Source organism: Quercus robur, chromosome 1, assembly GCF_932294415.1.
Source record: "Quercus robur chromosome 1, dhQueRobu3.1, whole genome shotgun sequence".
NCBI lineage: Eukaryota > Viridiplantae > Streptophyta > Magnoliopsida > Fagales > Fagaceae > Quercus > Quercus robur.
In genome coordinates, this window is record NC_065534.1 from 34,318,255 (window position 1) to 34,331,694 (window position 13,440).

The 13,440-nt window shown below is 34.4% G+C and overlaps 2 protein-coding genes across 3 annotated transcripts in view; both read right to left on the bottom strand.

The window, feature by feature from the left end:
* Nucleotides 1-2,929: 2,929 nt before the first annotated feature.
* The window catches only part of LOC126732640 (probable disease resistance protein At5g66910), a 64,276-nt gene continuing 53,765 nt past the window's right edge, over nt 2,930-13,440 (bottom strand). Inside the window, exons 2-6 of one of the 2 annotated variants that reach the window (XM_050435607.1) lie at nt 6,492-6,768; nt 5,561-5,970; nt 4,899-5,260; nt 4,151-4,362; nt 2,930-4,043 (exon numbers count right to left, since the gene is read on the bottom strand). In XM_050435607.1, coding sequence (XP_050291564.1) covers nt 3,208-4,043; nt 4,151-4,362; nt 4,899-5,260; nt 5,561-5,970; nt 6,492-6,768 — 2,097 coding nt within the window. In that variant the 3' untranslated portion in view covers nt 2,930-3,207. The remainder of the gene's footprint in view (nt 4,044-4,150; nt 4,363-4,898; nt 5,261-5,560; nt 5,971-6,491; nt 6,769-13,440) is intronic. The other variant, XM_050435616.1, reaches the window with a different exon arrangement.
* On the bottom strand, nt 10,307-11,582 carry LOC126732677 (chitinase 2-like). Its single transcript, XM_050435661.1, has one exon. It carries the CDS (start codon nt 11,471-11,473, stop codon nt 10,556-10,558), a length of 918 nt encoding a protein of 305 aa, XP_050291618.1. The 5' UTR covers nt 11,474-11,582; the 3' UTR covers nt 10,307-10,555.

Genomic DNA, 13,440 nt, shown 5'->3' on the forward strand with positions numbered 1-13,440 from the left:
GCAGCAAGATCATTATGGTGCCAAGACATGCTCGTGAATATAGTGAGCAATGAGTAGAGAGAGTCATTTGTGAGTAGTATGAGTAATGAGTGAGAGTGTATAGTAAGACTGCTAGGGCTTTCTGCTGGGGGTAGATAAGTGTTTATGAGTAGAGCTATGAGAAGTGTTTTTGAGCTAGGAGTTAGGGACTTAGTTTCTAAGCTTGAAACAAAGAATTCAGTAATTTTTTCCAGAGCATAGAGAAGGCTTAAACAGAGAGGTTCAGGAAAATTCCTTTCTTGGTGTGTAGCTTAGTGCGTTCTCCCTCCCCTAAAGCATTAAGGAGAGTTCCTTTTATATCTGTGTTTTTTAGGGGGTAATTAGCAAATAATTTCTGCTAAATCTTTCTCAATCTTTAGAAAATCCTTAGAGAATCGTTCTTAGGATTTTAGCTAAGAGCAGTAAGCTCAAGTTTTAGAAGGTTCTTGCTGTTTTAGAAAATAACAGTTGAGATTCTGACCTAGCATTGAATGCTGATTGGCCTTAGCTGATGGGATTAGAGCATGCATTAGGCTAATGATCTTGGTTATGTTGCTACTAGAATCAGAGCTCCCTAGGGCAGATTGTATCACCCCATGCAAGGTGTCAATCTTGGAGCCCTTGCTGGGAACTCTGTTGGGATCCCCTTGGTGCCCTTTAAATCACATTTCCCTAAGTTTCCCCCATTTGGGGTTTATGTGCTCGGTCCATAAACCAGAGAATACACGTTTTTAGTATGAAAATGAATTGATTTCAAGTTGTTTCAGGAGCTTTAATGACCCGGTCGTGGCTGCCCCTAGTTTTTGATTGGATGGGCTGGAGAAGAAAGAAGGGACAGCTGGTTGAAACTTCCCAATTTTCTGTCACATCTCCTTCAACTTTATGTCACATGAGAAATAATGAAATTTCAGCTTGTGGAGGAAGGGTTTAACCCCTGATGGACACGTGTCCTTTTCTGATTTGATTGGACAAGTTGGGACTTGATGGGAATGGGCTCCAGCTGTTTAGTTATGTTGAAATTTGGCTGGTCAGCTCACGTGATTTCCAGCTGCTGGAATTTGTGTGTGAGCTGGGCTGGCTCAGCTAGGCTTTGTAGTTATGCTTCTTTGGGCTTGGTTATCCCTACAAAATGAATAGTTTTGCCATGGGTGATATACATAGGCTCTTTTAAATTTTGTAAGAGAGGTATTTCTTGAGGGATGAATAATTATATTTCCCATGAGTGAGGGATTTAGTATATGTAAAACAAGTGTTAAAATAATATTTGAGTTTTGTAAATATGTGCTAAAATAGCATTTGGGTTTTATGAAATAGTGTCAAATTAATATTTGGGTTTTGTAAAATAAGTGCCAAATTAATATTTGGGCTTTATAAAATTGTGCCAAATTAGCATTTGGGGTTTGTAGGATTTTGTAAAAATATTGCCGTGTAGCAACGAACTTAGCAGAAGTGCTGTATCGTAATGGGCTTTAGAGGTGCCATATCGTAGCAAGCTTTAGAGGTGCTGCATCGTAGCGAGCTTTAGAGGTGTCGCATTGTAGCGGGCTTTAGAGTTGCCGCATCGTAGCAGGCTTTAGAATGCCGTATTGTAACGGACTTTTAGAGTGGGCTTGTTGGGCTTTTTGATTTTTCCCACAATGTAAGTGCTTTTGGGCATTTTATAGAGATGGTATAATTTTGTGGCTTAATATGGTAGCAATATGGTGAGTATTTTTGTGAAAATCCAAGTTGAATAATATGTGGGGTATAATAGGTAATATTTGTGAAAGGGTCCAAGGCAATTTGTGGGCTTGTGTATGGAGTATTTGTGAAGGCCTAATAACATGGAGAATATTTTGGTAATATCTATGGGGAATGAAATAAAGGCCTGAAAATTTGTACCTTAACACTCATTTAGCCATTCAATAAAAATAATTCATAATTTCATTTTTCCTTAAAAAAAAAAAATGTATTAAGAGAAATATTGTAGTTCATGAGTTCTTCTTGGTGGCGATAGTAGTTATACTCTTTTTGGCTTTGCAGTTGCAACTATTTTTCTTTCCTTAGTAACTCGAATTTTAGTTGTAGCAAATATTATCTCTCTCTATCTCCATTTTACTCTTCTATATATATTATCATTTTAAATTTTGTCACTTTATAATTCTCATCCCAACATTCTTAATTACATTTTTTTTTATTATCAATACATTTTTTTTTTCTCTTTGTTAGTAGAAAGAAATTGTAATACTTTATATATTTATACTTTTTTAAGAGGCTGATATATTCAAGTTATCTCTTTATTAGATTTCGTATAATTTAAATTTCATGGTGACCATTAAAAAAATTTCTAAAGCTGCTACTCCTCCTATAACAAAAAGGGTATGTTTGTTTGGAGGTGAAATAAGGTGAATGAAAAACTTTGGAAGAAAAATAAAAAAAAAAACTTTTTTGGAGTGTGTTTGGTTGAGTACGGAAGAAGTAAAATAAATAGTAGGACATAAGTGTTTTCTCCCCAGACTTACCAAAAAATTCTCCCCTAAATGGGGAGACTCACATTGGATTCCACCTCCAACGTGTTGGCTTCTTTTTTTTTTTTTTTTTTTTTTAACTTTAATGAAATGCCCATCTACACATAATTTTTTTAAAAGTATAATGTGTTACTTTTTGTTTTATTTAATAGGAATATGATAGTAAATTTATATAAACTTTATTTTTAACCAAATAAAAAAGTTTTTTATTCCTCCACTTTTCTACCTTTCCAACCAAACACAAATAAGAGAAGCTAAATACTTTTCTATCCTCTTACTTTTTCATCTCTTCTCTGTTTTCTATCCTCTCACTTTTTCATCATCTCAACCAACATACCCTAAATTAGAAAAAGAGAAGAAAATGAGCTAACAAAGTGCATGTTCAAGTTCTCCAAGGAAAAGGCTTTACTAAATGAATTTTACAAATTCTTTTTCCACGTAACCATACATAATGAAAACTATGCATTCACATCCCTCAGCATTAAATTTCCCAATACTTTTTAAGGGGTACATATAATATATCTACAACTGCAACTCCTAAAAGACATTTCCTTTTTCGAGTGTACTAAGCCACTTATTTCTTTACAAAAGAAAAAAGGACAAAAGAACAAAGAACGGAAGAGGACAATATCAAATAATAAAACTACAAAATTTTTCAAGAAGAAATTGGCCTCCACAATCATTATTTGGGAAGCCAATTCAAGTTGATATCTTTCTTAGCCACTTTTACCTTTAAATTTGAGAGGAATTCCTTGAAAGGCTCCCATAACTTGGCCCTCTCTTCGTCACATACCACAAGCTTCAACTGCTGGAGCTCCATGATTGATGGTGGCAATTGATTCCGCAACCTCAAGCACTCTTTCATGTGGAACTCTGTTAAACTATGTAACTCACCAATGTGTTTTGGCAACTTGCAAATGCTTAGGCAATCAGATATGTCAAGAATGCTCAACTTATGGAGACTTTTGATTGACTCTGGCAACTTTGACAATTCGGTACAAGACCTAAGCCTTAACACTTCTAAATTTGTTAAGTTTCCAATTCTTTCAGGTAGTAAAGGAAACTTATGACAATTGGTGATCCTAAGTTTTTTCAAGGGGAGAACCTCACACAACCATCCAGGAAATTCCACTAGATCATTGCAATAGTCAATGTTTATCTCCATTAGATTTGGCAATGAATCTGAAACCTGTATGGTTGAATTCCCAAAAGCTTGACCAATATTACACATAAATAAAGATAATTTCTTCAAACTCCTCAATAACACAAGGGTATTGCATAGGGAAGGAATCGAAACCTTCTCTAATCTAATTCTCGTTAGATTGGGGAGGGACCTGAGTAGCTGAAAATTGCTTAATTCAGCAGGAAAGAAACCATAATTAGTGACAACTATAACCTTGAGTTTAACCATTTTCTCCACAAACTCGGGTAAGGCATAATTCCTTGTTTGAAAATTCAGAACTAAAGCCTCAACTTTGGGTGCTTGAATGTTGCACCAACTCGACGAAAACAATTCATCTGCAAGAAAAATATTCTATATGGTGTAAAAATATACTCAATTTTAGGTTACATTGCATGTGTGCAAGTTTGTGTGTGTATCTCTGATAGGGAGAAAATTAACCAACCAGTTGAGATAGATAATAAGCGTGCATTAATGAGTTGTTGCTTCTGTTCCGTCCACCACTTTGGCAGATTGTTTCCACTGATGTCCACAATTAGTCTTTTCCTTTGTAGTACTGGCTCCTGGTTGCTTAGATGGATAGCTAGGTCTCTGAGAACATCATGTTGTGTGATAAAGTCTTCATTGTAATAGTCGTCGATCTGAGTTGCATCTTTCCTAGTGAATGCACAAAGTATAAGCTTAGAAGAGATTCAAATTCTTACAGTCCTCACATAAGAAAAATATGAATTCCATGATATTCAAACAAAGATAAAGATAGGATAACAAATCCAAGGGAATTTGACACAACCAGTTTCCATCCATAACAGTTGAAATCAAATGGTTATAAGAAGCAAAAAGGCATTCTGTCTACTAAAAGTTGGAATTCTGTTCTTTTCTTGGGCAGAGCAATTGGAGCCCCTAATTGTTTCTGGTTTGATATAAGTTTCCTTCTCTCTAAATATTTGTAGTAATCACCTTTAGCATCATTGGTATAAAACAATTCTACATTGGCCCGACATTTCAAAGAAGCTACAATAATATATTATCAACTGTGATAAGAAGTTAATCAAACTGGAAGACATAACGTAATATTTTGGGCCTTAGGTCGTTTATAGAGTTATATCCTATAACAACTAGCAACTAGAAATGATTACATGTAGAATTTATATCCTACTAGAAAATCACACTTCAGAAATTAAAAACTTGCAAACCTTGTCATTACAAGACTAGCCAAATTCCGATTGTGGAGTTCATGCAAATTGGCAATTGCATGGACATCTTTTTCACTTGGTTCATGTAATTCTGTCCACATATCAATGAGGGCAGTAGCAGAGATCCTTTGGTCTTCAGGAAATGAACCTAGGTCCATGAAATACTCTTTGAGGATGGTCTTGTCAGCAGAAAATTCTAGGCTTTTTTGGAGACAATCAAGCACCTCTGCATCAGAGTCAAAAATAGAATGACCCTCGGACCATTTTGTTAGTTTACTGAGCCAAACACCTGCAAGATGCCCACGGAGTGAACCACCAATCACCTTAAGGGCTATTGGCAACCCCCCACAACCGCTTACAAACTGCAATTCAAGGAACCATATAAAATCAGTTGTTGTCTATAGGCTAAAGGGTAATAATATTGGCCATGATTTTAGTTGTCTAAACCACACTTTGTTCAGAAATATGACATTTTTTTTTCTATCCCTATCTTCACTCTAGTGCTGGGTACAATTTTTTTGTTGGAAACAAAACAAACAGAGCTTAAATGTATGTGCAAGTATGAAAACCTGATTTTGGCAGGTATATAGGTTATCATGCACCCATCAACACAAGAAAATATATATATATATATATATATATAAAATAGATTGACAGAGTACCTTTTCGATATATTCTTCTGGAATGTAAGAGCTCTCGTCTCGGTCTTGCAATGATGCTGAGTAACAAAAAAGACTCATGGCATCTACACGATTTAATGGATTTAAGTTATATCTATATGGAAATCTTGGAAACGCAGTTCTTGAAGTCACCACAATCTTGTAATCAGGAATATCAAACTTGAACTTCTCAACAAGGGATTCTGATCCGGGCCAGACATCATCCAATATCAACAATATAGGTTGTTTTTGTCTAATTTCATTCAGCAGTTGCTCTAGTTGGTCAATTGCTTCTTCATCACTTTGAAAAGCAGGACACTCCTCATCATTATGATTAAATAGTTTCTGTACCATGACCTTCAGGTTGGGAGCTTGTGAAACGTTGACAAAAAATATATTTTCCCCATATATCCCTATCCAAACACAATGCAGTTAGAAAGCTGCCAGAAAGGAACATTTTATGTCTAATAACTTTATAAATCTACATACAAAGTGGTGAAGCGAAATGAACAGAATTCCCAACCCAGAAAAGGGTACATGCATTTTTTTTTTTTTTTAAACAAAATGTAATTCAATTCATTTACATCAATTGAAATCTTAATGTGTGAATGATGTATTCACATTTGTTCCAATTATAGTTTAACATATAATAATGAATCAATGGTACATTTTAGGATTCATCCCTACGCATTTTGTTTTTTAAACTACCAAACTGTTTACTTTTACCAAAAACTATCCACATACTATCACGATTTAACTAAAATAATCTCTTATTATGTATATTTTCACAATCGTTAAAAACTTTAAATGGGTTTATCACTGTCATCACTTTTATTATGTACCACTCAATCACAGCAAGACATGTTAGTAGCGATGAACTCTATTCAGTAGAATTTATTTTACTTGGCAAGAGGTTTAATGTGAGAAAAAGTACCTTTAATATCCTCATCCCAACAAAGCATTTTGACGAGTGTTGTCTTCCCGCAACCTCCAAGAGCAGTCAATAGAAGAAGCGACACCTCTTTATTAGACAGCAGCTGCTTCAACTCCTTCAAAGGCAACTCCAACCCAACAATATAATCACGGGGTCTAGAAACCGCACACGACAGTGTCCGAAACCCAAACTTCTTCTTTCTCAACTCAGTCACTCCCTCCAAAACAAGATCCACCTTGGCATCAGTCTCCAACACAGTCGTTGTGGTCTGATTCACCTTGATCAGAGTCTCCAACGCAGTCCTTGTGTTCTGTACTGTCAAATCTATCTGACAGAACTTTTCAATGGCATTGTTCAACTTCTTGAGTTTTTTCGCATAAAAATAGGCTTTGAAATAGTAGTTCCAACTCCAGCGCTTGACTTTGGAGCACTTGAGAACCAGCTCCTTGCCCTTCTTCATTTGTTCGATCAGCCTCTTTGTTTCCTTATCTGGGTGATCAAGAGCTAGGCTTAATCGTCTTATCTCTTGGACCACTGGTGCTATACCATCTAGCGTGGATTCTAAGCTTTTAAGAATGGATTTGAACATGATGATTTGGCCCACCACATGCTTAACTGTTTCGTGCAAAATAGCAAATCCCTCTCCAAAAGCCGCCCCCACAACACCCCCTGCAACAAGTGCTCCTGCCATAACTTTGGACACTACCCCAATTAAGAAACAAATACAATACTAATATATATCTATATATATACCCAACTTTACCTAAAACAGAGATTTAGATCTCAAAGCTCTTCTATTTGTTCTGCTCCATCTCAGCTTTGATGCAAAACAATCTGAGAAAAAGAAGAATTTATTATGCTTATTGGGTTTCTGGGTGTGGGTGAGATCAAGTTGACTATTGACTACTGAGTCTACTCTTAACATGGAAGCAACTAGGAAAAAGGAATTATATTCTTGTGTGGGTGAGTGGAAGTTTCTTTTTTTATTTTTTAGTTTTTTGCATTCTAGTACTGTATATTTGTGCACAACTTTGACTACAAATAGCCGCATGACAGGTTACGAGTGATAGGGCTTTGGTGTGGGTTCATGTCAATATACACTTTATCATTAAAAACTCGAATGGTGGTTAAAATTGTGTATAATTATGTGGTACTAGAATTTAAGCGACCGTGACTACTTGTCGTACGAATGGGTGGACTGATGTTTTTTCTTAGAGAACGCTATACATATGGACACTTGTCGTTCAGGAACGCTTGTCCTTTCGGAATCTCGTGTGGGCATAGGGAAGGGAACGCCAAACAAAGGTCAGGCCATCAAGGCTTTTTCAGTTTACACCTAGAGTGCCAAATCCAGTAGTGCCCAGCCCAGCCAGGCCCAAAAAGCATGGCAAAATAAATCCAAGGAGGATGGCGCAATTTGTATTTGGCAATGTGCAATCTAATTTTATTTATTTTTATGTCAATATCCAATCTAATTAATTAGCCAAAAATGGGACATATAAACCCTTTTTCTTATATATATATAAAAAAAAAAAAAAAAAAACCCTACCCTTTTTCTTTCTTTCCTTTTTTTTTTTTTTTTTTTAATTCAAAATGTTAGAAGTTAGAACATGTAGAGGAAGGAAGATTTAATTTTTAATTTTTTTTAATTTTATAAAAGAGACCAAACAATTTCACTAAATTATAACTTATAAGGCTTGACATCTAACCTTTAAACTTTATTCATTTCATTAAATCTAGACCGAGAGATCTAAGACCAAAAACAAATAAAATTGGATTACCCATTGCATTTTGTCATGGATTTGAAAGATCAATCAACTCTTGAATAGAAAAGCTCACAAAGAACTACACATCATCAAAACAACTAGAGACAACTAGAGCTAGCTCAATGCAATTTGAGGCCTAAGGCGATAAATTCAATTGGACTTTTTGTTATTTAAATATCACTTAAATAATATTTAGTTCTATATTTTATTTTCTATGTAAAATGCATCATTCTTACTTTTAATATGACTAATTCAATTAATGGTGGTTGGTTTTTTTTTTTTTTTTTTTTTGGAATGGGAGTGCATTTTTATTAATCCATTTTTTTCTCTAAAAAATGCTAAAGCTTACCAAGGATGTAACCATGAATGTGATTGGTGGTATTTGAATAAGATAATAAATAAGTATTTGAATTACATCTTGTGATTAATCATACATCAATTTATAATATTTATGTAGTAAAATTGATAGTATCTTTAGAGTGATGTTAGAGATACAAAATTTTTATAAAAAATTGTACAAACTGCTGATGTGGTGAGTGATTATTGGTAAATAAAAAAATGATGTTAGTGGTGGGCCTAGATGAAAACCAATAAAAAGCTGGCCACATCAACAATTTGTAAAAATGTTATAAAATAATTTGTGACTGTAGTATTACTCGTATCTTTAACATCACTCATTTTTTTGGGAGTAATGCTAGAGATACAACAGTTTTTACAAAATATTTTTACAAACTACTGATGTGGTGAGTGGTAATTGATAAATGAAAAAAAATGATATTAGTGGCGAGCCTAGATGAAAAATGATAAGAAACTGGCCACAACAATAGTTTGTAAAAATGTTGTAAAATAGTTTGTAGTTGTAGCATTATTCTTTTTTTGGCCTTCGTGAGAGTAGAAGAAAAATAATACCACTAAGAAGCTGGCCACAATAACAATTTATAAAAATATTGTGAAATAATTTGCAACTGTAGCATTATTTTTATTTATTTATTTTATTTATTTTTTTGCCTTCTTGAGAGTAGAAGAAAAATAATACCACTCACATATTTCTTTTAATAAAAATAAAATAAAATCATTTACTACCCACCCCCACAAAAAAACATTTGGGGTCTTTCTTTAGTAGGAGGCCCTAAGCCATAACCTAAGTGGCCTAGACTCAGGGTCTCAACCCTGAAAACAGCTAAATATCATTTTTTTTTTTTTTTTTTTTTGAAATGAGCTAAATATCATTGCAACTAAGGAAAGTTAGTTCCACATATGTACATTGTCTATACATTTTTCTGTTTGGTGCGACAAAAATCACAAGTACAAAACAAGTTTAGCAAAGTGTTAATTTTAAATTATTGCTTTTTAAAGCTAAAAACATTTACTGAAATGTTTCATACTCAATAAAAGTAAACTTCATAGTACAAAAATAAAAAATAAAAATAGAACTTTCAAATGGTTCCCCCCCCCCCCCCCCCCCTTTCTCTATCCGTCCACAGGCCAATCGTTGACCGTTGGTTACTGTTGACCAACAATTTTTTCCTCAAATTACATTTTTTTTTTCCTAAACAAAGTGTTTTTCACTTTTTCTAGATTGGCATCAATACCAGATGTGGGGTCTATTTTTCCATTTAAGATTCCTATATGGCTCAAAATATATATATATATATATATATAAAGTTTTCTTGTGAAAAACTCAAAACATATTATTATTATTATCATTATTAGAAAAAAATTACGGGTCATACACCAACTCTTAAAAGACTATGCGATGGTCAAGTTTGGCAACATGTTTAAAATGATTCGTTTCTAACCCATACCTTATTGACCTACCAGTTTGACAAATATAAATATTTGGACTCTATAGAACCCCGAGAAGTAAACATGTGGACTCTATAGATATTGATATAGAAATAAGAAGATATTCCCATAAAAAAAAAAAAAAAAAAAAAAAAAAAAAAAAAAAAAAAAAGAAGATATTTGATAACTCTTGACAATAGCCATACGTTTAACTGGCCATAAAACATACTTAATTTTCTCTCTCTGCCAAAGTTCAACAATAGATTATAACAAAGCCCAGTTCCTGCAAGTTTCCATAGATGAATAGATAGTGCAGAGGATCCAAATATATGCCAAAAGCCACAACAAACATAATCTCACACTAGTAGAAAACAAGTTAAAATACAATGTGCTCTTACAAACACTCAAAACACAAACATGAATTAGAAATATACTAGAAAATAAAAGTTCAGTAGTACAGGCAACTGGGATCTAACATCAGCAATACCTTCATTACATAATTTGATGACAATATTAGCGTTGACCTGCTAAAAGTCCTTGCGCTTCTTTCTCATAGCGGAAACCATTTGCCTTGGAGTCATCCGCTGACCAAATAAAGATACCATGTAGTTGCTGCTGACTCTTGAGTTTCTCGCAGGCTTTAAAGAAGCCTTTATCAGGTTTTAACCCACCACTAGCATCAGTACCAAAGCTTACTAACACCTTACCACCATTATAATTAGAGCTTTGGGTTTTGAAGTAGTCAAGAAATTGAGGCACAGTGGTTCCCTTATCATATGCATAAAACTGGAAGTTCACATAGTCTATTTGGTGCCCATATTTCCTCCACAGGGGCAAATATTGTTTCTGAACTTGATCATTATCAAATGGAGCTATAGAAGCGAACGAAATTACCTTATTCCTCTTCAGAGTTGTTATAAGCTTCCCAATGCACTCAGCAAAGGTATCAGGATCAGCCTTGAAGTGCTCATAGTCAATATCAATTCCATCCAAATGATACTGCTTTATGATCCTTGTGAGTGATGAAACAGCATTAGAAACCCATGAATCCACTGAGGAGGGGCTGAAGTAAGCGAAGCCATCCCCCACGCTATCCCCTCCTAAGCTTAAGGCCACCTTTACATTCGAATGAGCATTTTTTATAGAAGAAACTTGGGAAGGGCTAAGATTAGCAGAGTCCCAGAATATGTTGAATTTTCCGTTGTTTGGAGAGGGAGAGCTTAAGGTGTCATAGTCTATAGCAAAGGAGAGAATGAAGTGGAATTCAGCATTTGGGTTAATGGGTACATCGGTAAATTTGACATTCTTGAACTCAGCTCCTATATATTCTCTGAAGAGGTTTGAGTTGGTGGGGGCTGCTTGGACTCGTATTTGGGAGATAAAGAGAGCATCAATAATGAGAAGGGTAATGAACAGCTTGGCCAATTCCATTGTAACAAATAGGAGTAGATTTGTGCAAAGGCTACTGGTAAAGTGGATACTTCCTGAGTTGTTACATGCTTATTATATACTGATAACTGCACCAACTGTGGAGATGACTATGTCCGCACCTTGAGGAAAATTAATAATAAAAAAAAAAATTTGCTCGTTTGTATTCAGGTCTTTATTCTACTTAATTATAATCAAGACTGGACAACTAGCTAGTGCATAGAAGCAATTGAAGTTGGTTGCGTGTTCCTTTTCGTTTGTTTGTTGTCTACTTGTCTTGTTCTAATTCTTTAATATAGATAAGCGCGTTGAATGGTCTTTTGGCTAGACTAAAAAGCACTCATATTGGGAGTGCTAAACTCTCAAAATGCTATTTTAGAACCCAAAAAACTAAACATATGCTACATTTTTAGTGTTAAACCTAAAAAATTTACAACCTTGCTAGTAGTAGTTTACTGTAGCAAGCATATACCTCTCTCTCTCGACCGGCACCTTCCACCTCTTAATTGTATTTGCAGAAGTGGAATTTAATTCTAGGTTAATTTTGTAGCCTCAATCCTCTGTGGAATTTGATGAGATTTGTGTGTTTTGTAAACGCCGCTAGATTTGTAGTCTTAACTGTCTTCGTGGCAACGTTGTGGTAGTAGGTTCGTGGTGGTTTGTGTGTTTTGTTAGAGGATTTGGATTTGGATTTTTTTATTGACATTGGTTGCGATGGCAGGCAATTGGTTCTTGGTTTTGGTATTGGATTTTGGGTTATTGGTTGTGGTGGTGATTTTTGGTTGGTCAATTTAATGTGGGTTGTGGTAGTGGCGGTGTGTTGCCCTTTGTAATTATGGGTTTGTTAATGGGTTGAGACTGCCCTTGATGGGTGTTTTTCTGTTGCAATATGGGTCTCTATTGCGATATGGGCCTCTATTTGATGGGTCAAGACCACTGTTTATGAGGATGGGTCTCTCACGTCGACATCAGAGAGAGTGAATTGAGTAAATAAATTAATAGTGATGGCTGTGATGTAACGAGAGGAGAAGGGATGTAAGACGAGTTGTGAAATGATGGGTTAAAGTAGATAAGGTAGCTTTTTAAGGGGCTCAATGGGGTTTTTTTAGCACCCCAGATGTAACGATAGGAGAAGGGATGTCCACAATATTGTTTTCTATTTCTTGAACTTTCTTGTTTTCTAATTTATTCATCGGTTCAAGTTACACCTGGTATAAGTCCAAGTAAAGTTACACCAGCCAATAACTTATTATTAAATTCATATTTTAAAAATTCCACCGTTGGATTACATGTTCTATAGGTTCTTAACATGCATACCAATATTCATGTCAATCAGTTGTTATTTACCATTTAATCTATAAACTCATCTTTTATACATTATTTTAAACTACAAAAGCTTGAATTTAAACAATTGATTGATGACATAACTATTAATATTTAGTGTGCATTTGGCTTAAACCTAAAAAGTTAGCTTATTTTTGCTACTATTTATGGGCCCCACTGCACTTTTTGGTACTATTCATGGGTCCCATTATACTATTTTAGCTAATTTTTACCTTTAACTATAGTACTTTCAGTAAAAAAAAATTTTAATTTCAGCAAAATAAGCATATCACAAATAGACCCTTAGTCGTCTTAAATTTTGCAAGCATGGAGAATGCATGAAGATAATATAATCGAATGGTTGATTTGTTAAAATTCACATTCAATTAAACAATACTGAGTGGTGTAACATTACTTCAAGTTACATTACACTAGGTGTAACTTGAATCCAACTCATATGTTTATCAAATTGAGATATTTTTATATTCAAAATTAAATAATATTTATTTAAAATTTAAAATTATAATATTTTATTTAAAATACATCCTTCTTGCCTTTTGAGATTAAAAAAAAAAATGCTACTAATTAATTTTTTTTATTTAGGCTTTGCTAACATTTCCCTTATATATGATAATATGGCTAATCTA